This window comes from Chiloscyllium plagiosum, unplaced genomic scaffold (genome assembly GCF_037043375.1).
Source record: "Chiloscyllium plagiosum isolate Xiang-an unplaced genomic scaffold, Cpla_swu_hap1 HiC_scaffold_20, whole genome shotgun sequence".
NCBI lineage: Eukaryota > Metazoa > Chordata > Chondrichthyes > Orectolobiformes > Hemiscylliidae > Chiloscyllium > Chiloscyllium plagiosum.
The window spans coordinates 22618931-22643528 of NW_028270158.1; the positions used below are offsets into that span (position 1 = coordinate 22618931).

The following is a 24598-nucleotide window of genomic DNA, read 5'->3' on the forward strand; positions in this document are numbered from 1 at the left end:
TAATGAGAGCAATCTCACCCTATCTACTCAGTCCAGTCCCCTCATGCTTTTACAAATCACTGTCAAATCTCTTCTTGTCTCTGAAGAACAACTCTAGGACCGATGGCCAAAGGACATAAATTTCAGATAATTGTCGAAAAGAAGTAGAGGCAACATAAAACATTCTGTAAAAGCAAATTTCATGATCTAAATATATTACTTGAAAGGATGAAAGCAGATTCAATGGTAAGATTTAGTAATAGAACTGAATGAAATAAATTTCAGGACTATGAGTCAAGAGCAGGGTGAGTTGGATATAGAATTACTATATTGTCCATCTTGATCAAAGAGTCGGCAAAGACACGATGGGCTGAAAACCGACCGCCTTCATTGTTTTATTACTTGAACTAGAGTTCACTAAAAGTTGATGAGACAACTTATTTTATTAATGCGTCAACTTGACACAATTGGTGTTTCCCCTGACTTGTAGTGTCTGGCAACAATCTCTCAGTGAAGAAACTTCCTGATCTTCATTCCGTTTATTTTAATGGGATAAAAGTGAACTAGATGATTCATTCAATTGTATGGGGAATGAAGGGGGAACTTACCCCATTGTAGCCATAGAAATATATTTGCTCTTTACATTTACCATCTGCTGTTATGCAGTAAAGGTCAAGTCATTATCTTCTGAGATCCATGGAGCAGCCTGTGCAGATAGCAGAATTCTGTTGGCAACTTTGGAGAGGAATTGATATTAATTGGACTTGACTGGACTTTCTCATAATACGTTCTTATTCATCAAGTAATGTTTTTTAAAGCATGTCACTGTGAATTCTACTGTTGTTAGATTTACAATTTGATAATGATTTTGGCACAAATCAAGCAATGATCTAATTCATTTTCCCTTGTGTAAATATTATGTCAATTTGCAATGTGGAATGCAGCATCTAAAAGAACAGTAGATTCAAATGTCATCATTTTCAAAAGGCAATTGAACATTTTCATGTCGTGGACTAGATTGCAGTCATTTGGGTTTTATGGGATTAGATTGGAGAGTTCTTAGAAGGAACTGATGTAGATATATCAAGTTGAATGATCTTCTTCAGTATTGTATAGTTGTGTGAATGTTTGATTAGTTTCTAAAAATACTGGTGAGGCCTGAAAAGTGTTAACCTTTGTAGTTATATGCAAACTAATCACCACAAGGTTATTCCTGTGGAGGCAATTTCAGGCAGTTGTCATCATATGGTCAGAAGCACTCTGTTAGAGGTACCACCAAATTAATTTACTGTTAGCACCATCGATCAAGATTCTAGAGGCAATTTGAAGCTTTGTGCAATTCATTGCACAGCATAAGTTTTGAGTCCAGAAATGCACAGCAGAGAGACCCCTTGACCAGTTTGATTATGGTAAATAATGATGTATAATTGAAAGCTAAGTTCTCTAAAATATCATCTCCACAATAAGTGAAGTGAAATTTATGACAGATGCTGAATTTACACAATTTAAATGATGCGAATAACTTGCTCCTTTTAAAAACTGTCCAACAACTTTGATTTACTAAGTGTTGCCTATCAGTAATTCAGATTTAGAGCGAACTCCATATTTCATACATTAATGAGGTGAGGCATCTGACTACAGGAGCACTTTGTACGCCACGAATAATGTTAACCCTTTCCAGCCCAGAACGCTGCAATCAGGCAAATATTTTCATGCTTATTGGCTGTCTACAATGGAAAACTGGTAATCTGTTTAAATGGCATGGTTAGCGAGCACCAGCATAAAGGGAGTGGCTTGACCAACCTAGAATTTTTATCCAGGGAGATAAAGGGAATGCATAAATACTTTACTTAATTAAGCATGAAAGTGATTCTTCAGCTATGCAAAGTTAGAAAGCTTTAGACATTGTTATTGTGATAAAAAAACAGTATCTATTATTATTGTTTGAGAATTTGAGGGCGTAGTTTTTAGTTTCATTTTAGATGTGTTCTGAGAGTAATGTCAGGATGTCTGAAGATGTGTTTTGCCTACATGCCCATCCCACGTTGCTGTGGGTCTAGTCGCATACAATCCAGATAAGGTACATTACTTCCCCGTAAGTACATTAATGAACAGACGTTTTTTTCTGAAATTGACAGTGGTTTCATGGTCATCATTAGATTCTTAATTCCACATTTTTATTGTATTCAAATTCCACCATCTGCTGTGGCAGGATTTGAACCCAATTCCCCAGAATGTTATCTAGGTCTCTGGATTAACAGTCCGGTGATAATACCACTAGACAGCCCCCTCGCCTAAGTAAGCAAGTATTATCTGAGAGAAAAGGGCTACAACAGCAAATGTTAGTGTAACTATATCTAAAACAGCTAGGGGAGAAGAAAATACACCCCAACAGCTGTAGAGGTCAGTAAGAGAAAAGCTCTAGAAACAATGAACTTTTGAGATGCCGGAGAGGAGGATATTCTACACGAGTCTCAGAAAGATACACCAACTAAAGATAATTGCATCAGGCAAACATGGAGGTTGGTTTAAACTAAGCTGGCTACAATTAGGCTAGCTTAAAAAGGAGGTTTAAAGTGGGGGTGATGGTGAATCTTCTCTGTGGTTTAAGTGTCCATAAGGTGGTTGTTGGGGTAAAAGGCGCGCATATATCACCTAACCCTGTTTGGCCTGGCAATGTAGTATTGTTGCAACGTAAACAGTTTTGAAGGAAATGAGTGATTTGTGAGGCCAGATTATTCAAAAGTTGAGAGTCAACAATGCTTGTCTGGGACTGGAATCACATACAGGCCAGACTGAGTAAGGATTTCCTTCCCTAAAATAATGCTACTGAAGCCAGTGTTGAGTTTTTATGACATTTTACCAGTTGCATGTTTCCGTTACCAGATTTTTCTTTTTAAACAGATAGAGATTCTCACACTCCCATTTTACAATTGAAATTCACATTCTCTAGTTATGAGCCTAGAACATTGTTTTCCAGTCCAGTAACATAACCACTAGACCAGGGTATATATGTGGGTGTTCAAGCCATTTCAACAAGTAGTGAGGAAGGAAATATCAAATAGATAAACCTAATACACCCCTTGGAGTTACTGAATGGTAAGCAGGTGTAGAAACATTAGCTGATATTTTCTTCCCCTGGACGTTGAGAACAATTGCAGGACTGCCATCACTACTCTGATAGAAATTGTTTATCTAGGATTTGAAATTAATCCTGTTTTAGGCGGCTAAGTGCCACTTTGCAAGATGATGTAATTAGTTTTTGATGGACAAACAACTAAGTAATTTAAGAATTTGATTAGATTAGATTACTTACAGTGTGGAAACAGGCCCTTCGGCCCAACAAGTCCACACCGCCCCGCCGAAGCGCAACCCACCCATACCCCTACATTTACCCCTTACCTAACATTACGGGCAATTTAGCATGGCCAATTCACCTGACCCTGCACATCTTTGGACTGTGGGAGGAAACCGGAGCACCCGGACGAAACCCACGCAGACATGGGGAGAACGTGCAAACTCCACACAGTCAGTCGCCTGAGGCGGGAATTGAACCCGGGTCTCTGGCGCTGTGAGGCAGCAGTGCTAACCACTGTGCCACCATGCCGCCTACTCATTTGGCGTCAGGTAAACACATGATGGATACAATTATATGAAATGGGATGGGAGGAGGCTGGTGCAGGGCAACGATTGTTTTTCCAATCTTTGTACTCAGACAATAGAGGTGGGGAAAAATCTTTTAATCATTCAGTGTAATGTTTCTATTTTGTTTCTATTTACCTATAGTATTACAAAGGAACGGACTGAGGTCATAATTCAAGGAACAATGAGTCAGGATCCGAATGACCCAAGTGCCTTGTGGGAGGAATATGAGTTCAAATGTAAACCTGGTGATTTGAAGCGGAGACCATGTATTATTACTCCATACCATTATCGTCTTGATTGGCTGATGTGGTTTGCAGCATTCCAGGCAAGTGTTTTGTTGGGAGAGGCTGTTTAAATAGTCATTAAGGGCTGGACAAATCAAGTCATCATATTTACCTTCTAAGATCAAATATATTGATCAGTTCAAAAGTTAACATATTTTAAAACTTCAATCAAGAAAATCACACTGATAAGAATATTTGGGGTTATGAACTGAGAAACCGCATTATTTTAAAATTATAGAATTACGAGTGCAACTTGCATAACATTTACTACCAATATCTTGCAGCATGAATGAGGTCAAGTAAAACTACCAAATTTCAACTGGTAGGCCAGATATAACTTAATGTCTGTTGGGGTGTTAAAATTAGCATCTGCAAGTATTTGGAACAATAGGTTCTGGCCATCAGTGTAAGGATATGAGCATTAACCAGCTGCTTAATTGGAGTAAATGTAAATCTTTCAAACATTTAATTTTATTTTCTTACTAGATTTGATGTTTGCAGGATTTTTTTTAATGCTCTATTCCTTGTGATACACCTGCCTTTCCGTTACATGGCCTTTTATAAAATCACTTGTGAGTTGCCTACTTGAATCCAGGAAGAGTAAGTTCAAACAGTTCCATTTAGCTCACTCACTTTGGTACTTTACTCAGTGCAAGAATCCAGTCCCACACTCTTGAAAGTAGGAAGTTTCCCAATGCAAAAGGAAACTGAGTTGTTCCCTCAACTTTACACAATATCCTGTTTCCTTTGTTCTGAAATACAGAAAAACTATCACAAGCCAAAGTTATAGCCCATGAATGTTTTGTGATGTAACACCACAGTTTTATATATTTTTTAATTCATTCATGGAATGGGGGAGGTCGCTGGCTCGGCCAGCATTTATTGCCCATCTCTAATTCCCTTACCAGTTAAAAGTCACCCATATTACTGTGAGACTGGAGTCACATACCTGGCAAGGGTGGCAGTTTCCTTTCCTAAAGGATAAGTGAATCAGATGCATTTTTCTCACAATTGGCAAAGGATTCATGGTGATCTTGATTCCAGATTTTTTTTTTAAATTCAATTTAATTTCCACCATGGTGGGATTTGAACACAGATCCCTAGAACATTGAACATAAGAACTAGGAGCAGGAATAGGCTGCCTGGCCCTTTGAGCCTGCTCCACCACTCAATATGATCATGGCTAATCTGTTCGTGGACTCAGCTCCACTTCCCAGTGTTTTCATCATATCCCCTACTTTTATTAAAAAATAAAGAAATTATCTACCTTAGCTTTAAAAGTGTTTACTGAAATAGCGCCAACTACTTACCTGGGCAAGGAATTCCATGGATTAACAACCCTCTGGCTGAAGAAGTTCCTTCTCAGTTCAGTTCTAAACCTGCTTCCTCTAATCTTGAGGCTATGCCTTCTTGTCCCAGTCTCACGTACCAGTGGAAACGTTCTATCTATTTCTAGTTTATCGATTCTCTTAATAATTTCAATAAGATCCCCCCTCATTCTTCTGAATTCCAATGAATATAATCCCAATCTAGTCAGGCTCTCCTCATAAGCCAACCCTCTCAACTCCAGAATCAACCTGGTGAACCTCCTGTGCACCCCCTCCTGTGCCAGGAGACCAAACTGCTCACAGTACTCCAGGTGTGGCCTCACCAGCACCTTGTACAGCTGCAACATAACCTCCCTGCTTTTAAACTCAACCCCTTTAGCAAGGAAGGACAAAATTCCATTTGCCTTCCTAATTACTTGTACCTGCAGACCAACCTTCTGCGATCCATGCACAAGGACTCCCAGGTCCGTCTGCAAATCAGCATGCTGAAAGTTTTTACCATTCAAGTAATAATCTACTTTGCTGTTATTCCTACCAAAATGTATGACTTCACAGTTACTAACATTGTATTCTATCTGCCAGACCTTTGCACACTCACTCAATGTCTATATGTTCCTCTGTAAAGTTTCACAGTTCTCTGCACACTTTGCTCTGCCACTCATCTTAGTGTCATCTACAAATTTTGACACCGTACACATGGTCCCCAACCCCAAATCATCTATATAAATTGTGAATAATTGTGGTCCCAGCACCGATCATTGAAACACACTAGTCACTGATTGCCAAGCAGAATAGCACTCATTTATCCCCATTCTTTGCTTCTTGTCAGTCAACCAATTCTCCATCCACACTAATACTTTACTCCTAACACCATGCATCCTTATCTTATGCAGCAGCCTCATATGTGGCACCTTGTCAAAGGCCTTTTAGAAATCTAGGTACACCATATCCACTGGGTTCCCGTTGTCTACCTTGCTTGAAATGTCTTCATAGAATTCCAAAAGATTGGTGAAGTATGACCTGCCCTTCATGAAGCTGAAAATGTGTTGCTGGAAAAGCACAGCAGGTCAGGCATCCAAGGAACAGGAGAATCGACGTTTTGGGCATAAGCCCTTCTTCAGGAATTATGCCCGAAACGTCGATTCTCCTGTTCCTTGGATGCTGCCTGACCTGCTGCGCTTTTCCAGCTACACATTTTCAGCTCTGATCACCAGCATCTGCAGTCCTCACTTTCTCCTGCCCTTCATGAACCCATGTTGCAACTGTAAATTGGGGCAATTTATTTCGAGAATCCCTGCTATTTCTTCCTTGACTTTAGACTCCAGCATCTTCCCCACTATACAGGTTAAGGTCACTGATCTATAAATCCCCATCTTTTGTCTACCTCCCTTTTTAAACGGTGGCGTCACATTTGCTATTTTCCAATCTGCTGGGACTGTCCCAGAGACCAGCGAATTTTGGAAAATTACCGCCAGTCCACCTGCTATTTCTCCCACTACCTCTTTTAGCACCCTGGGATGCATTCCATCAGGGCCAGGAGACTTATCTATCCTTAGCTTTGATAGCTTACCCAACACTAACTCTTCCATAATATTAATTGTTTCCAGGTCCTCCCATACCTTTGTCTCTTTGTCACTTAGTGGCATGCTATTAGTCTCCTCTTCTGTGAAGTCAGATGCAAAGTACCTGTTGAATGCCTCAGCCATTTCATCATATCTCATAACTGACTGTCCCATTTCATCCTCTAAAGGACCAACATTTACTTTAGCCACTCTTCTTTGTTTTATATATTGATATCTGTCTTTATATTCTGTGCTAGTTTTTTTTCTCATACTCTATCTTATTTTTGTTTATAGCTCTTTGTATCGCTTTCTATTGACCTTTAAAGTTTTTCCAATCTTCTAGATTTCTGTTGTTTTTGGCCACTTTGTATGCCTTCTCTTTCGCTTGATAGCCTGCCTTATTTGCTTGGACTCCCATGGCAGATTACCTCTCCTCTTACAGTCCTTCCTTCTCGCCGGAATATACTTTACTGAGCACTTTGAAAAATTTCTTTGAAGGTCCTCCACTGCTCGTCAACTGTTGCACCATAAAGTGTCTGTTTCCTGTCTACTTTATCCAGGATCTCTCTCATTCTATCATAGCTCCCCCTTATTCAAGCACAGGACCCTAGTACTGGATTTTATCTTCACACTATCCAGCTTTATTTTAAATTGAACCATACTGTGATCACTCCTTCCAAGAGGATCCTTCGCTATGAGATCATTAATTATTCCTGTCTCATTACAAACGACCAGATCTAGGATAGCTTGCTCCCTCATCGGTTCCATTACATGCTGTTCAAGAAACCTATCATGGATACACTCCATGAACTCCTCCTCAAGGCTACCCTGACTGAGCTGGTTCGACCAATCTACTTGCAGATTAAAATCCCCCATGATGATAGCCGTACCATTTTTGCAGGCATTAGTTATTTCCTTGTTTATTGCCTGGCCTAATATGATGTTATTATTTGGTAGCCTATAGACTACGCCTATCAGTGACTTTTTCTTTTTGGAATTCCTAATTTCCACCCAAATGGATTTGACCTCATGCTCCATAGAACCTATATCATCTCTCAGCACCGCCCTGATGTCATTCTTGAATATCAGAGCACAGCACCTCCCTTGCATTCCTGTCTATCCTTCTGAATAGTCTGGTACCCCTGAATCTTTAATTCCCAGTCATAACCATTCTGCAACCATGGCTCCCAGACCATATTCATTCACGATGATTTGTGCCGTTAACTCATCAACCTTTTTATGAATGCTATGAGCATTCAGGCAAAGTGCCTTTCTGCTAGCTTTCTTACCGTCATGATTCACAACATCGCTAATATCTCCTGAGTTATCCTTTCTTTTTGCTTCTTTCATAGTCTGTCTTGAACTTAAACCCTCCTGCATACATGCTAACCTGCTGCTAGCCTTTTCATTTGTCACCATACTTTCTGTTGCTTTCCCTTTCCCTTCCCCCGACTCACAAGTTTAAAGTCCTAATGACTGCTCAATTTATCCTTTTTGCTGGAACACTGGTTCTAGACCGGTTCAGGTGGAGACCGTCCCATCGGTACAGATCCCCCCAGTTCCAAAACTGATGCCAATGCCCCATGAAATGGAACCCCTCTTTCCCGTACCATTCCCTTAGCCACGTGTTTACTTCCCTAATTTTCTTGTCCTTAAGCCAATTTGCAGGTGGCTCGGGCAGTAATCCAGAGATTATGACCCTTGAACACCTGTTCCTTAATTTCATTCCAAGTGCTTGATAATGCCCAAACAGGTCCTCCATCCTACCCTTGCCTATGTTGTTAGTCCCAACATTATCTGGATCTCTGGATTTAACAGTTCAGTGATAATGCCACAAGGTTGTCACCCCCTCTGTGCATTTGAGTGGTATTATGACAACAGATCAGAAAACCAACATTTCAGATCCTCAAGTGCCCTCGATCTAAGCTTTAAAGGTTGCCTCTTTGTACCTAAGAATCTGTAGATCTGTACTGTAGTTCCCGCATGGCTCCACACTCCCTATCTCTGTAACTTCTTCCTCCAAAATGTTTGCGCTCCTCTAATTCTAGTATTTTCCCACCTCTGATTTTAATTACTCTAGCACTGCTTGCTGATGATGCTTATATCTATGAACTTCTGTCCCTAAACTTACTTGTGCCTTTCTCTTCGTCCTAAGGTGGTCCTTAAATCTTATCTCTTTGACAAAGGTTCAGCTGTCTTGGTATTTCTTATGTCTGTCTTATGTGGTTCTGTGTATTATTTTAAATACTCATCAGTTCAAATGCATTTTTCAAATGTAAGTTGATTTTTGTTAAACATACTAACACTATCTTAATTTAAAAGCTCCTAAATCTATCGGCTTGTTTCATTTTCCTTCAGCTTCTATACATTTTTCTTATGCCTTCTTTTGTCCTAAAAACCTGAGCTGGTGCTACTATTGCCAGACACCCCAAGCAGTTCAAACCCAAGTCTTAGAGGAACAGAAAGAGACCATTCAGCCCCGCAAACCTGCTCCACTGGATCACATCCAATCTGCAGCTCACTGAAATGTTTGGATTCTACTGCACGTATTTCTAAATAGATTGATGGATTCAGAAATATCAGCATTTGTAAACTAGTTCTTAAATCAAAAATCACAATCAACTGTTAATCTTCTTTAGGGAAAAATTACTGAAAAATGAAATTCTGAACAAGAGGTAATTAATAATGACAAATTCACAAGTCAGTGTATGTATTTACAACTATTTCAACATATCCCAGCATGTGCAATGTTTTGTTGTGTCTAACTGCTCTAACTGAGGTTTAGTAATAACTCCAAAGATGATTTTACTTTATGTAACATGGTGGTAGTGTGGAGTACAGTGAGGAAATGACAAAAATATCATTGTAAAGGGAAATATATATTACACTTAGCAGTATTTTAAACTTCTGACCCAATCTTAACCTTCACCTGAGAAGGCTGGAGTACTCTAGTGTACACAGCATGCATAAAATTGCATATGATAACTTCATATTTCTCAAATAAACTGACCAGGTGACATATTGTGTCTCAGACTAAGAAGATCCAAAACCTCTTGGCAAGAAGTATATTTTCTGTCACTTCTGGATCTGACAGGGCATCTTTCTCTAAACTCTGCTCAGCACCTGACACTTTATTTCACCAATTGCTTCTGAATTTTTTTTTCCAAATGTTTACATGATTGATGTCCTATCCTAAAAGAAAACTGTGCTGATTAATGGTCTTGGCATCTGTCAGTGAATGACAACTTCTTACATGTCATTTGTTTTATTATACACCAGACTGAAGGTTTTAAGTGAGGGGAAAGTCAGAAGTTCAAGGCAAGTGTGTTGAAACCATTAACAAAACACAAGTTCAGGTATTAAGTATACTGCTTATAAGGAAATGTTCTTTAAAAAATATTTTTTCGTGTGCACATTTGTCCCTGGATGCAAGGATAAATATATTTTTCTTTTACTTTTGTTTTAATGTTTCTTTTGATATGCAATTTTTATGTGAATTACTGCATGTTACTTTATGTAATAGTGAGAGAGTGCTACAGCGCTAAATATTTGGTGCAAAGTCAGTCTGCCCTCGCAGATGAATATAAATGATTTCATGGCATTTTCTTGTTTAAATAAATTCTGTAAGTTTAATTTGAAGGAGCTCCATGGAGTAACTCTACTATCCTCACTAATATTTACCCTCAATTAGAGTCATAGAGATGGACAGCATGGAAACAGACCCTTTGGTCCAACTCTTCCATGCAGACTAGATATCCTAAATTAATCTAGTCCCATTTGCCAGCATTTGGCCCATATCCCTCTAAACCCTTCCTATTCATACATCCAACCAGGTGCCTTTTAAACATTGTAATTGTACCAGCCTCCACCACTTCCTCTGGCAGTTCATTCCATTAACACACCACCTGCTGTGTGAAAAAGCTGCCCCATTAGTCCTTCTTAAATCTTTGCCCCTCACCTTAAACCTATGCCTTATAATTATGGACTCATCTACCATGAGGATGACCTTGTCTATTTATCCTATCCATGCCCTTCATGATTTTATAAACCTCTATAAGGTCACCCCACATCCTCTGATGCTCCAGAGAAAATAGCCCCAGCCTATTCTGCCTCTCCCAGTAGCACAAGCCTTCTAAGCCTGGAAACATCCTTGTAAATCTTTTCTGAACACTTTCAACTTGCACAACGTCATTCCTATATCAGGGACACCAGAATTGAACACACTAATCCAGAAGTGGCCTAGCTAATGTCTGTAATTATTCTCATTAAAATAGATTATCTGGTCGTCATTACATTGTTGGTTGTGGAACCTTGCATGGCACAAATTGGCTGTTGCTTTTTCCTAAATTTCAACAGTGACACCACTTCAAACATACTGCATTATCTGTAAAATACTTTGGGAAGTCCTGAGATTGTGAATGGTATATAAATGCATGCCTTTCTTTAGCAGGTTAATTTGTCATTTATCTCAAACTATGACCAAGCACACTGTCACTCTAATCCTTTTACATAAATTAAATACATTTTTCCCAGTTAACAAGATCACCAATTATATATCTTATTAGGATTTATCAACCAAGTTTATTAACAAACATAATTTGGTTTATTATCAAATCAGATCAATTCAATAAAGATACAATAATTGGTTCATATAGTAATATAGAAGTGCATATGTCATCCCTCAAAATATCCCCACAGTACATGCACAAACACAAGTATGAACTTCAGGAAAAATTGGATTTCTCCGCAAAACAACGTGCAACAAAATAACTTTGGCTAATGGCTGGCTCTTGAAACAAAAAAAGGTAAGGTTTATAAAAATCTGAAGTTTCTTGCTGTGATGTTCTAGCAAATGCCGTCAAGTCACTATCAATGCATAGTTGTTTGGAATCTTTCAAAACTAGTTAGCTCAGGAATTACAATGTTGAGAAGTTTCTCTAAATACTCTTAAAGAAGCATGAATTAGTTTCACCCTGGACTCAACAAAAGGATTCTTTCAGAAATAGAAGGGATCAACTGGGCACCATTTCCTTGCAGGTTCTTGTCTCTGACCAATTTCAGGTATCAAAGCACTATCCAACCAGTCACTGTTCAAAACCACCTGCAGGGGATACAGCAAAGCAAACCACTGTCACCAGTAAAGTGACTTCAAGGAAGCCTTGTTTTTAAAAAAACTCACATGTCCACATTAGCCTTTCAACGATATCATTTAAAGAAACCAGTCCAGGTACTTTCACAAAATTTGAAATAAGCCCATTTTTCCACAGTGCTTTAAAGAAATATTAAAGGTGAAGTGGCTTTGTAACAACTACTACTCATAAACTGATAGCAGCAGTTCATGGTGTGACAATGGTTACTTTTAAATAAAAATATTCTTTGAATTTTGAATAAAAATAAAAATCTTAAACTGCTATGAAACATTTGGGGACACAATGATTGGGAAAGTGCCAAAGCAAAGCAAGTTCTCTGTTTGCTTTCTTTCTCCCGAAAATTTCACTTCCTTGTTTGTTCTTTCCTTCTCCTACTCTTATATACAATGTTGTATTGACCTTCTACAGGGAAACTTATGCCTGATTATACAATGCTAACTTTCCAAACTGCAATAGATTTTCAGCGTAATAAAACATAGAACTGGAACGTATATGCTGGAAATCTGAAACAGAAATTGCTGGAGAAACTCAGCAGGTTGGGCTGTGTATGTGGAGAGAAAGCAGAGTTAATCTTTCAAGTCCTTGTAGATGATAGACAGCCTTTGAAGAGTCAGATGAGAAATTGAGGTGTTCTTCATTGAAGAATTACCAGTCTCTGACGTGCCGATATAGCCACACTATTTATAGGCTGATCTAGTTATGTTTCTGGTCAGTGGCAATCCTATCACCACTATCCTTCTCTTTTACCAGCCTCACCCCACCCAAAATATTGATATTGGAACTTCAGTAAAGATAATACCATTGAACGTCAAGGGGAATTCACTGGATTGTCTTTTGTTGGAGATGGTTATTGCTTGGAACTTGAGTGATGGGAAATGGTATTTGTTATAAAACAGTGCAAACCTGAATGTTATTGAGGTCTTGCTGCATTCAGGCATGGATTTTTTCAGTAATTGAGCAGTTGCATACTATGTAATCAATCACATCATATTGTTGGGTTAGAGATGTGATTAAAACAGCTGATGGCAACTATTTTGCTCATATATTTCAAGATAATCCACCAAAATACATGGAGATCAAGGAGTAATAAGTTGCAACACTACATGGTTGTTTGTCAATGAGTCACCTCCTCCATTGTAGATTCTTAGATTTATCTGTACCTTAATTATGCTAAATAATAGTGCTGCCTCTCTTAAATCTTCTCATCTAAGGTTGGGCTGTATTTTAATATGGGACTTTATTTCAAATTTTGTGAAAATTTAGTTCATGGTTTATGTGGTTTAGAATATAATTTTCAATATTGGGAACTAAAGTTAACTCTAAATAAATGGAAGCAAATACAGAAACAAATAAGCTTTCTGATGTAAGTGCAACTCAAGCTAGCTTATGTTTGTTATACTTAAAAATTAACTTTTTTTTGTTTTGAAAGGTCAGAGGTCATAATAATAAAAGCCATGAACCATGAACGATCCCTTTCTAAAGTTACAATGAAGCCAGGAAGTCTGGTGAAAGAGTCAGGAAACTCTAGTAGAAGTATAAATTAATTTTACAAGTTTCAGAATCAAAATGTTGTGTTGAAGGAAGGATAATTCATGTGCATTCTTATTTGGGTGATTCCAACGTAAGCTATATTGCGTAGAGGTAGTGATTTAATATGGAGCCTTGGTTTGAAGCTTCATTTGTTTAATTTATTTGTGCATATTTGCTGACAGAAACAAACAAGTTAGGTCTGTATTTTAAGGGAAATTCAGTTGGAAGATTTGGTCTAGCTTACTGCTCGAAGGGGATTGGATTATTTTACCAAATGTTAATGGAAGTGTCCCGTTACAATTTGTACCTTACAGAATTTCTGAAATATTAAGGAGAGTTAAAATAAATTATAGAGGGCTGTGGCATACCTTTTCCTTTGGTCATAGGAAAAGTCAATGATTTTTCAAGAACTTTTAAGGTTTGTGAACTATTGGGGAAATAAATGTAAAACTGCACATATAGTCTAAATCCTCATAAGCTATTGTATTATGTTAGGGATGCTTGCTTCGTTTAATTCTGCTTTATAGAAACAATTATGTTGTCATTTTAATTAAAAGACACTAATTTTTGTGGCATAATTGTTGGGTGTTTGCATTCATTTTTTAAACATTAATGGTCCTCAATGGGATCATAAACAATCCATACATGGGCCATTAAATGACAACAAACTAGATTGGAAAATGGATATACTCAACAAGGAACTGGATTTTGCTTCACATGTGAATATTGTGGAAATGTTATGGCTACTGAAGTCCTGTGTGATTTGTAGGGTGTTGTAATACATAGCAGCAGTACAGCCCTGAGCCATTTCTTTAAAACAGCTTCCATTTGTTTAACATTTTAAATGCAAATGTGTTTTAATTCCATGTCTTCTTGCTCTCCAATGGTCCAATATGACCATTTCCAAGTAACTAATTAAAACAACCTGGAGCTGTTTTCAAGTCAGTGTAGTGTGATTTACACAACTCAGTGTTAACTACCTTGGTCATGCTAGAATTGTACGTCTGTGAAAATGAATCTTACATATTATTGTTGTATTTAGATTGAATGAAAACCCTTTTGGGGTATATTTGTGTTTTGGCCAGGTAGATTTGCTTTAGAACAGTATTTAATTCAGTTTGCTTGAGGTGTTCTGTTTCACTTGTAGTCCATGGTATAGTTGCTGTACTATGCCCCTGGGCTTCCATTCATTGTCTGCCCAGGTTTGGAATCTCACTGTAGCTGGCATTCAATGTGGTAAAAACTGACAGCACTTCAAACTGATTCATTTGCTGGAACATGCTTTGAGGTTTTGACAGATGTATGTTAATGCGAGTTCATTATTGTATTACAAAATCAAATACTGCAAAAGTTGAAAAGTATCGCTAGATTTTTGCCTTTACTGCTCTTGATCTGTTCATTGAGAACTGTCAACTTGATATTGGCAAATTTAATTTCCCTGCTCACCTCGTCCACTCTAACCTGTCTCCATCTCACCTTGCTGTACTATGTTCTCTCAGGTATAATCCTGACTTTGTTATTAAACCTACTGATAAGGGTGGTGCAGTTATCATCTGACATACTGATCTCAAACTTGCAAAGACTGAGCATCAACTCTCAGACACTTTTTCCTATCTCTCTCTGACCACAATCCATCACTGAACTTCAAGCCATTATTTCTCAGACTGTCAATGACCACATCTCCTCTGGAGGTCTTCCTTCCATAGCTTTCCACATTATAGTCCCTCATCCACATGTATCCCATTTCTACTTTCTTCCTAAAGTCTGGAAACTGAATTGCACTGACAGACCTATTATATCACCCTGTTCCTGCTCACTGAGATTACTTTTTCCTATCTTAACTCTGTTTTTCTCTTCTTGTCTAGTTTCTTCCCACCTGTATTTGTGATTCTTCTGATGTGCCATATTGTTTCAGCAATATTTAGTTTCCTGGCCCTAGCAACTATCTCATCACTATGGACAAAAAAAATCTCTTCATCACCTATCATGGTTGTCTGCGAGCTCTCCATTTCTCCACTGTATGCAGGCCTAAACAATCCTAATCCATTAATTCCACTTGGCTGAGTTTATTCTATTATCAAACAATTTCACCCTTAACATTTCTCACTCCATCAAATAAGTGGTGTGGCTGTGGGTACGTGCAGAAATGCCTGTCTTTTTGCACGTTATGTGATACATTCTTTGTTCTAGGCCAGCTTGGACACCCCTTCCACTAGAGTTTTTCCAGTAAGTCAATGATTGTATTGGTAGAATTGGAAAATTTGTCAGTTACTTACAGTTTCCCTCATTTTCACATGATCAATCTTTGACTCTTCCTTTTCTTTACAAACTCAACGACTTCCACAACTATTTCAACAACACCACCTGTTTTCTGTAAGATCTCCATTCTATGCTTTCAGTTTTTCTGTCTCTGTCATATCTGTTCTGGTAATGCTACCTTCCACAATGGTGCTTTTGACATGTCTTCCTTTTTCTCAACTGATGATTTCTCACCTATTGTGAGTTGCAGGAGCCTCAATAATGTCTGATCCATTTCCCTTACTTCTACCCTTATCCTTCCTCTCCCTCCCAGAACCAAAGTGAGTCTCCCCGCTCCCCCATTTTGCCTACTAGCCTCCGTATTGAAAGAATCATTTACTGCATCCGTGCACTCGATGTAGCCTCCTCTACATTGGGGAGACAGGCCGCCTACTTGCGGAATGTTTCAGAGAACACCTCTGGGACACCCGCACCAACCAACCCAACCGCCCTGTGGCTGAACACTTTAACTCCCCCCCCCCCCCCCCTACTCCGCCAAGGACATGCAGGTCCTTGGCCGCCTCCATCGCCAGACCATGGCAACACGATACCTGGAGGAAGAGCGTCTCATCTTCCGCCTAGGAACCCTCCAACCATAAGGGATGAATGCAGATTTCTCCAGCTTCCTCATTTCCCCTCCCCCCATCTTATCTCAGTCCCAACCCTCAGACTTCTTGACCTGCAATCTTCTTCCCAACCTGCAATCTTCTTCCCAACCTCTACACCCCCACCCCCTCTCCGGCCTATCACCCTCACCTTAACCTCCTTCCACCTATCGCACTCCCAACGCCCCTCCCCCAAGTCCCTCCTCCCTACCTTTTATCTTAGCCTGCTTGGCACACGCTCCTCATTCCTGAAGAAGGGCTTATGCCCGAAACGTCGATTCTCCTGCTCCTTTGATGCTGCCTGACCTGCTGCACTTTTCCAGCAACACATTTTTCAGCTCTGATCTCCAGCATTTGCAGTCCTCACTTTCTCCAAGAATCATCCTCTCCCTTCTCCACCACTTCCGGTATGATTCTGCCATCAAACATGGCGGCACGGTGGCTCAGTGGTTAGCACTGCTGCCTCACAGCACCAAGGTTCTAGGTTCAATTCCCGCCTCAGGCAACTGCCTGTGTGGAGTTTGCACATTCTCCCCGTGTCTGTGTGGGTTTCCTCCGGGTCCTCCGGTTTCTTCGCATTGTCCAAAGATGTGCAGGTTAGGTGAATTGGCCATGCTAAATTGCCTGTAGTGCTAGGTGCAGGGTAAATGTAGGGGAATGGGTCTGGGTGGGTTGCTCTTCAGAGGGTCGGTGTGGACTTGTTGGGCCGAAGGGCCCGTTTCCACATAGTAGGAAATCTAATCTAAAATCTTGCCTTCCTCTCTTAGCATTCCCAAGGGACCATTCCCTCTTCAACACTCTGATCAATTCTTCAGTTGTCCCCAGATCTCAATGCAATTGTAGAAGGTGTTATAGTTGCTCTTTTACCTCCTCCATCCTGACTTATACTGCTTACAAGTTAGTTTGCTGTATTCACAGTTCACTGCAGAAGAGTCACCCCCTTTGCTGAGTTAACCCCTTTGCTGAGTTTTGCCAGTGTTTTCTGTTTTATTTCAAATTTCCAACATCCATAGTAATTTTCTTTTATTATTATAAAACTTGCAGTCTTTGTTTAACTCTCATCTGTACCATGTAAATGGCTGTGCCACTTTTATAACAATTCCAAACTTCGGCTTAGCTCTACATTACATAAAAAATTAATTCAACCGTTAATGGGGATGAACTCTCCAAATCTCAGCTCTGAACCTCCTAACTGTTACATATTTTCAATTTTCCAGTACACTCTGGGACTGTCATCTAGTCATATCACCGGTGCTTGTAATTTTTCAGTTCAGAACAGCATTTGTTTTCTCTTAAAGGTACAGTACATGCCTTCAACTTCATAACACTTTATTCAGTCTTCCTTTTCTTAGCTCCTCATGTTTGTCTTCCATGTAAACATTTTCTTTCTTTTAGTTTTTTTTTGTCTTGCTTTCTCTCAGTTTTTTTCACTCCTGTCACGTTTCGTTTCATCTCCCATTCCTCTCATCATTCCTTGAATCCCTGCTGCCTCTCACATTTTAGATAATAAGCAGTCTGCAATGTTGAAGCAAAATTATCAAAGAAAATAAACTATTCTGGAGAATTTGGCACCCATGTGCTTAGTTTCCTAGTGTCATTGGAAAGCCTTTAGAAACTGATATGGGAAATCCTTTATATGTTAGTTTGTTGACTATAAAGTTCACTAGAAGGCAGTAAAAATCACTGTAAAGAGGATGATACAGTTGTAGATGGAGCACGATGCTTGTGACAGGGAACTAAAGGAAGGTGCAGGACAAAGTAATGGCCTTTATGTATGAATTACTGGAACTCTAAGTTGAAATTTTCTCTGTGGCAAATTTTTTCAGTTTTGTATGCCAAGGTTAGATCGGCTAGGAAATATTTGCATTGATAAAGTTTCTACATAACATGTACTTAATTTAATAAATTAAACTGCAATTAATTGCATAAAACACATACCATTTGGCCCTGCTGGTCAAAGGGCAGGCTTATGCTTCAAAAAAGCCTGTTTCCTTTGTCTAGTATCTAATTTCCTTTTAAGTGCAGCATCTACAGGTAGCAATCAGTTCCACCTTCTCACCACTGTAATGGTCTTTTGAACTCTTGTGATGAATTTTTAGCAGGCGGAGAGGCATTTTGATCCAAGCCAAGATAATGTGAAATAACCAGAACCAAAATGGGAATCCAGTATTGTTGTTTGATACATTTTATTAGATGAGAGAAGGGGAGGATACTTTACATTTAAATCTCTTCACTTTCCTGGTCATGTTTGCACCAAGAATGAAGGCCTTAAGTGGAAAGGGTAACAAACTCACTCTGACCTGCTATATACCAAAGGGAGTAAAAAGAAATCATGGGGCAAGATTTCTACTATTCATTTTGTAAATTATTTTAAATTTTGCTACAACTGGGAAAAGATGTAAATTTTACCTCTGTGTCGTTTGCTTGGAGTAGTTAACCTGTTAGCCCAGTGTACACACCAAAAATTTTGTCTGTGTTTTTCCTTGGCATGGCAATGAAGGTACTTCTTCATAAGTACAGATGTGGACGTAGAGCATCAACCCTTGCAAGTTCTTGTAATGCCTGTTAATTCAATCAACCCATTAAACAAAGCATTGGATTGATTCTTGATCAAACAAATAGTTAAACAGTCCGGATTTGAAATAGAGAAAGGGAACATTTCTCACAATCATTACTTACAAAGGACTGTATGGACTTTATTCATTAATGTGTTTTTTATGTTACATTATTAATTTTTCATCTCTACTGTTATTTACAACAAAATACCATGAGGTAAAATTTCATTTGTCAAATATGTTCCTGGTATAATGTTTACTACAATGAGCAATAGGACAATTTCTATTCCTTCCATGTCACCAGCTTATGTGGTTCATTAAATTTCTTTTTGGTAAAATAAGCTTTGAATCACAATGTGCTACCTACAATGAATGGACAGTTTGGACATTTATAGAATTCAATGACTCAAGGTAAGGGCAAAGAGTTCATGCCAAGTTTCTGTTTACATTGTCAATGACTCACAGATGTTTATGACCCCTGCATTTTTTTTTCAGTTTTGCAGTCCCATTTAGTAGACTTACTGAAAACTTTCTCAAGGCAGCTGTCCCTTTGATGCTAATCTTTGATTGTCAGTCTTGGCTGATGTGCGTAGGTGTCAACCGATGTGCAGTCTATCTGCTGAAGTCATTGCTGCTATTTGTAAGGTGCTGTTGTGGTTTACCAATTTCATTTATGAAAATGAATATTATGCATTAAAATTTCTTCTGCATTTGCTGTGCAATATTCTGGCAGAACAGGATCATTTGGCCATTACAGGACCGTACAAATTTTCATTTCCCTTGATAAACCAGTTTGCCACTCAAATAGTGAAAACAAAAATGGCCTCCAAAGTATCCTGAGGTATATACAACCATTTTTTGTTAAAATCATAAAATGATACAGAACTGAAAGAGGCCATTCAGCCCACCATATGTTTTAGTAAATATAGCATCATCTAAATGAATTGGACGAAAAGCCGATTTTTGAAAAGGTGATAATTTTGAGCTGGAGTATGAAATCATGGTAACAGCATTGGCCAACTTCAAAGGTGAAAAATAGGAAATTGGTGACAGCGTATTTCTTACTAATGAAATCAAACAACTTGTTGAGACTTGGAAATGAACTTTCAAAATCTCCTAAGTATGAAAAAATGGTTGTACCAAAAGTTGATTGCCCTAAGTTGTAAAATGCAAAATAACAAAGACATTATAAATTGTAGCCACTTTCAGTCTCCTGTTTGAGATGACTTCATTTCTTTTTGCACCAGATGTTATTGGTGATCTGATGATCTGTTTCTAGACCTCTGTTCATGTCAACTGAAGTTGCAGTGAATCGGCTGCTTTGATAATGTATTTCCTTTTCTTTAAGGGAAGACCTTAATACCATTCAATTGCAAAGACTATTGTAAATATTTTGCATTAGAAATTATATCAACTCATGATAATATTTCTGAGCAAGATAATTCGTAGGCCCTGAATCTCAGCTGGAAATGAAAACACTCTAAGGCATATTTTTAAGGAGACCAAGGGAGTTCAGCTCAGAGGTTTGGCCAATATATGTTGCTTATCGAACTGAAATTCATTGAAGAAGCAGGTTATCTTATTGTTTTCTTTGTAGGAGCATGCTCTGCAGAAGTTGTCTGCTGTATTTCTCAAAATTACAAGAGTGATTCCACTAGAAAAGTACTTAATTTGCTGTTTATGATGTTGTGAAGTAATGAAAAGCTCTGCATAAATCAAAGGTTTCATTTTGCCTTCTGTTTTAACATATGTTTCCTCACATGGACATTGTAACAATACTCGCTGAATTATCTCCATCCCTTTGGAAACATTCATGTTTTGCTATTGCAAATTAGTACTTCTTTTCTGTGGCTAGTACTACGGATTAATATTATTTTAATTTGGTGTGTTTTGAAGAAAAAGAAGCAAATGTGGTAGCGGCAAATGGGGTTGGATAGTAAAGGTGGCTTGGGAGTTTGCAGGGTGTCTGAGTATGATGTGGACTCCAATCTAAGACATGCTCATGTTTCTCAGACTTCCAGGTACACACATCTGTCAACCATTAGGTTCCTCAGTTTAGATGTGCTTTCAGAAATTTTGACTTGCGAGGATGTATTGAGAAATATTCAAACTATTAGTTTGGAATTTGTGCCATTGTGTTAAAACCCATTTATTTAGACGTGAATTTTCTTTAGCTTATGTAACATTTCCAATTCCAAATCATTTATTTTTCATTTAATTTTCTTTTGCCAAATTTCTATTGAAAACTGATCTGTGCATGGCTATTGCAAGATCAGCAGCAGTAGAATAATAAAATTATTCCAGCACTGAAAGAGCCCATTTGGCCTGATATACTGTTCTGTGCAACAGCAATTTAACTTGTTGCACAACCCAGTCCTGTCTCTGAAGTCTTGCCTTTTTTTTTTCAGGTGCTTATCAAATTTTCTTTTCAAAGCCTAATTTAATCTGCTTTAAATGCACTCTCAGCCAATGCATTTCAGAACCAACCATTTACTTAGTGTGCAAGTTCATCTGTTACTTCCCCATTTAGCTCTGTCCTCAGGTTCTTTACCCTTTCGTCAATGGGAAAGATTTCTTTCCTATATTCTGACTATGCACTTTTGAACATTTCTATCAAATCTCCCCTCAACCTTCTGTGAGGAGACCGATGATAGCTTTTCCAGTCTATTTATGTCTCATCCTTGGAACCCTATCATAGAATCCTTACAGTGGAAATGGGCCATTCAGCCATCGAGGCCACAATGACCCTCCAAAGAGCATTCCATCCCATCCCTGTACCCCTATGTTTCCCATGGCTAATGCACCTAACCTGCACACCCTGGACTTACACCCTGGTAATTTAGTATGGCCAATCCACCTCACAGGAATATCTCTGAACTATGGAGCACCTGGAGGAAACCCACGCAGACATGGGGAGAATATGCAAACTCCACATAGCCAGCTGCCTGAAGACGGAATTGTACCAGATTCCCTGGTGCTGTGAGGCAGCAGTGCTAACCACTGAGGCACCATGCCGCCCCATACTTTGCCATTACATTCTCTATCCACTCTAATGTCTTCACATTCCTGATAAAGTTCACTGCCCAGTGGCTCATCATAATTTTCTTACTTTGTTCATAAAATCCCAGAGCCTACTCACCTTTCACAACTTTCTCAATGTGTCCTGCCAACGAAATGTGCCCATATACATTGGATATATTTGATCCTGTACTCCCTTTAGAATTATATATCTTATATTTTATATTGCGTTTCCTCATTCTTCTTCAAAAATTTATCGATTGTATGAGGTAGGGAGCGTGACTTGTACAGAGCAACCTCGATTATCCGAATACCAATTATCCGAAAATTGGATTATCCGAAGGAGATCTCGAGGTCCCGATAGCAACATTACATCAAAGACGTGTTTCCAACACTGATCGTGTCTTTTGTTTACAGTGATTAAACAGGCACTGTCTCCAAATGACAGACCTCCCGCCCTCTCTCTCTCTTTCCCCACACTTACCCTGAAGTTCGACAGAAGGATGTATCCTGAACCCCACCCCCACTTCCCCAGATAATCTGACCGCGCACTATTTGCAGACTTATCCGACAAAGGCAGCAACAGCAGCAGTCTTATTATTAGTGTCCAGTCCGGCTGCCCCACAGAGGAGGCAGGGGGATGTTGGACGGGGTTGGGGGGGCGGGTGGGCGGGGTTTGTTGTATGGCGGTCATGTTGGACGGTTTGGGGGCGAGCAGGGGTGCGGTGTTGGGCGGGAACGGAGGGAGGTTTTGGACGTTTGCGGGGACGGTGTTGGACAGTTGGGGGCGGGGCGCAGTGTTGGACGGTTGGGCGGGGGGTGGTTTTGGACGGAGGTGGTGTTGAGGGGGCAGGCAGGGGGCGGGGTTGGGGACGGGGTCTCACGCACTGTGTGCTGGTGCAGTCTCCTGAACAGAGAACAGACTTTAAAAATTCCAAGCCCCAGAGGAAAAACATTTAATCGATTAACCAAATAATCGATTATCCGAACAAAATAGTGCCCGCCCATCTCGTTTGGATAATCGAGGTTCCCCCATATATATTTGAATGACGTTTGTTCTTAAGTTTGCATTTTGAATTAGTGACATATGGGTTTTTCTTTCCACCCGAAGGTCTCAATGATAAACCTCTATGTATGCCTGTAGCCATGGTGATTTCTGTTAAAACAGTTTGAGAGACATTATTCAAGGGTTTTAATTTATAGAATGAGAGTTTATGATAGAGCAAGATAAACAGATTTTATTTGGAAGCTTATGGATTGTTTTTAAGCTTGGGAAGGGAGAAGCTGCTTCCAATTTGGTGGAGTTCTGCAGAATTTTTAGATGGACATGACTGAGTAAAGCAGGGCTCCTGTGAAAGGGCAAAGGTAGTATTTTTAATCATCCATGGGATGAGGGTGTCACTGGCAAGGCTAGAATTTATTGCTTATCCCTACTTGCCCAGGGAGCAGTTAAGAGTCAACCACATTACAGGACTTTGGTTAGGCCACAGTTGGAGTACTGTGTGCAGTTCTGGTCGCCTCACTTTAGGAAAGATGTGGAAGCTTTGGAGAGGGTGCAGAGAAGATTTACCAGGATGTTGCCTGGAATGGAGAGGAAGTCGTACGAGGATAGATTGAGAGTTCTCGGCCTTTTCTCGTTGGAACGGCGAAGGATGAGGGATGACTTGATAGAGGTTTATAAGATGATCAGAGGAATAGATAGAGTAGACAGTCAGAAACTTTTTCCCCGGGTACAACAGAGTGTTACAAGGGGACATAAATTTAAGGTGAAGGGTGGAAGGTATAGGGGAGATGTCAGGGGTGGGTTCTTTACCCAGAGAGTGGTGGGGGCATGGAATGCGCTGCCCATGGGAGTGGTAGAGTCAGAATCATTGGCGACCTTTAAGCGGCATTTGGATAGGTACATGGATGGGTACTTAATCTAGGTTAGAAGTTCGGCACAACATCGTGGGCCGAAGGGCCTGTTCTGTGCTGTATTGTTCTATGTTCTATGTCTATGTTCTATTACTGTGGGTGTGGAGTCATGTGTAGGCCAGACCAGGGAAGGATAGCAGTTTCCTTCCCTAAAGGACATTAGTGAACCAGGTGGATTTTTCTGACAATCGATAATGGATTTATGGCCATCATTCGGCTCTTAATTGCTGAATTTTATTGCATTTAAGTTTCACCATCTACCATGGTAGGATTAGAACCCAGGTCCCCAGAACATTACCTGGGTCTCTAGATTAACAGTCGAGCGATAATAGCACTAGACCATTGCCTTGCCATAAAGTTAGATTTTTTATGATTAGATTACCTTAGAACAAATAATTTAGGAATAGTTCCAGACCAGCATATTTGGATAAAATCCTCAAAAGATTATTTCAAAGCTGATAAGATTTAAGCTCAGTATTTGAAAATTTTCCAGACTAAGACTGGAAGTCACAGTTAAGCATATAGAAGTGTTGAAAAAGGTGATTTTCTTTGGTGTGTATACTGTTCAAGGATTCTTTTTGGAATCTGTAATGGAGAATATTTTGGATTTATGGTATTATATATTACTGTGTATTTTAGAATCTTCAGGTTTGTGTACATAGACTGACTTATTCTGTTTTATATTAAGTTTATTTTGTGTGATAAACTTCTATTTTATTGTTGAAATCAA

The 24598-nt window shown here is 39.3% G+C and overlaps 1 protein-coding gene across 2 annotated transcripts in view; it reads left to right on the top strand.

The window, feature by feature from the left end:
• lmf1 (lipase maturation factor 1) overlaps positions 1-24598 on the top strand; it is a 607840-nt gene that overhangs the window by 548137 nt on the left and 35105 nt on the right. For both annotated transcript variants that reach the window (XM_087997719.1, XM_087997718.1), the window contains one exon: positions 3766-3949. In XM_087997719.1, coding sequence (XP_087853845.1) covers positions 3766-3949 — 184 coding nt within the window. The remainder of the gene's footprint in view (positions 1-3765; positions 3950-24598) is intronic.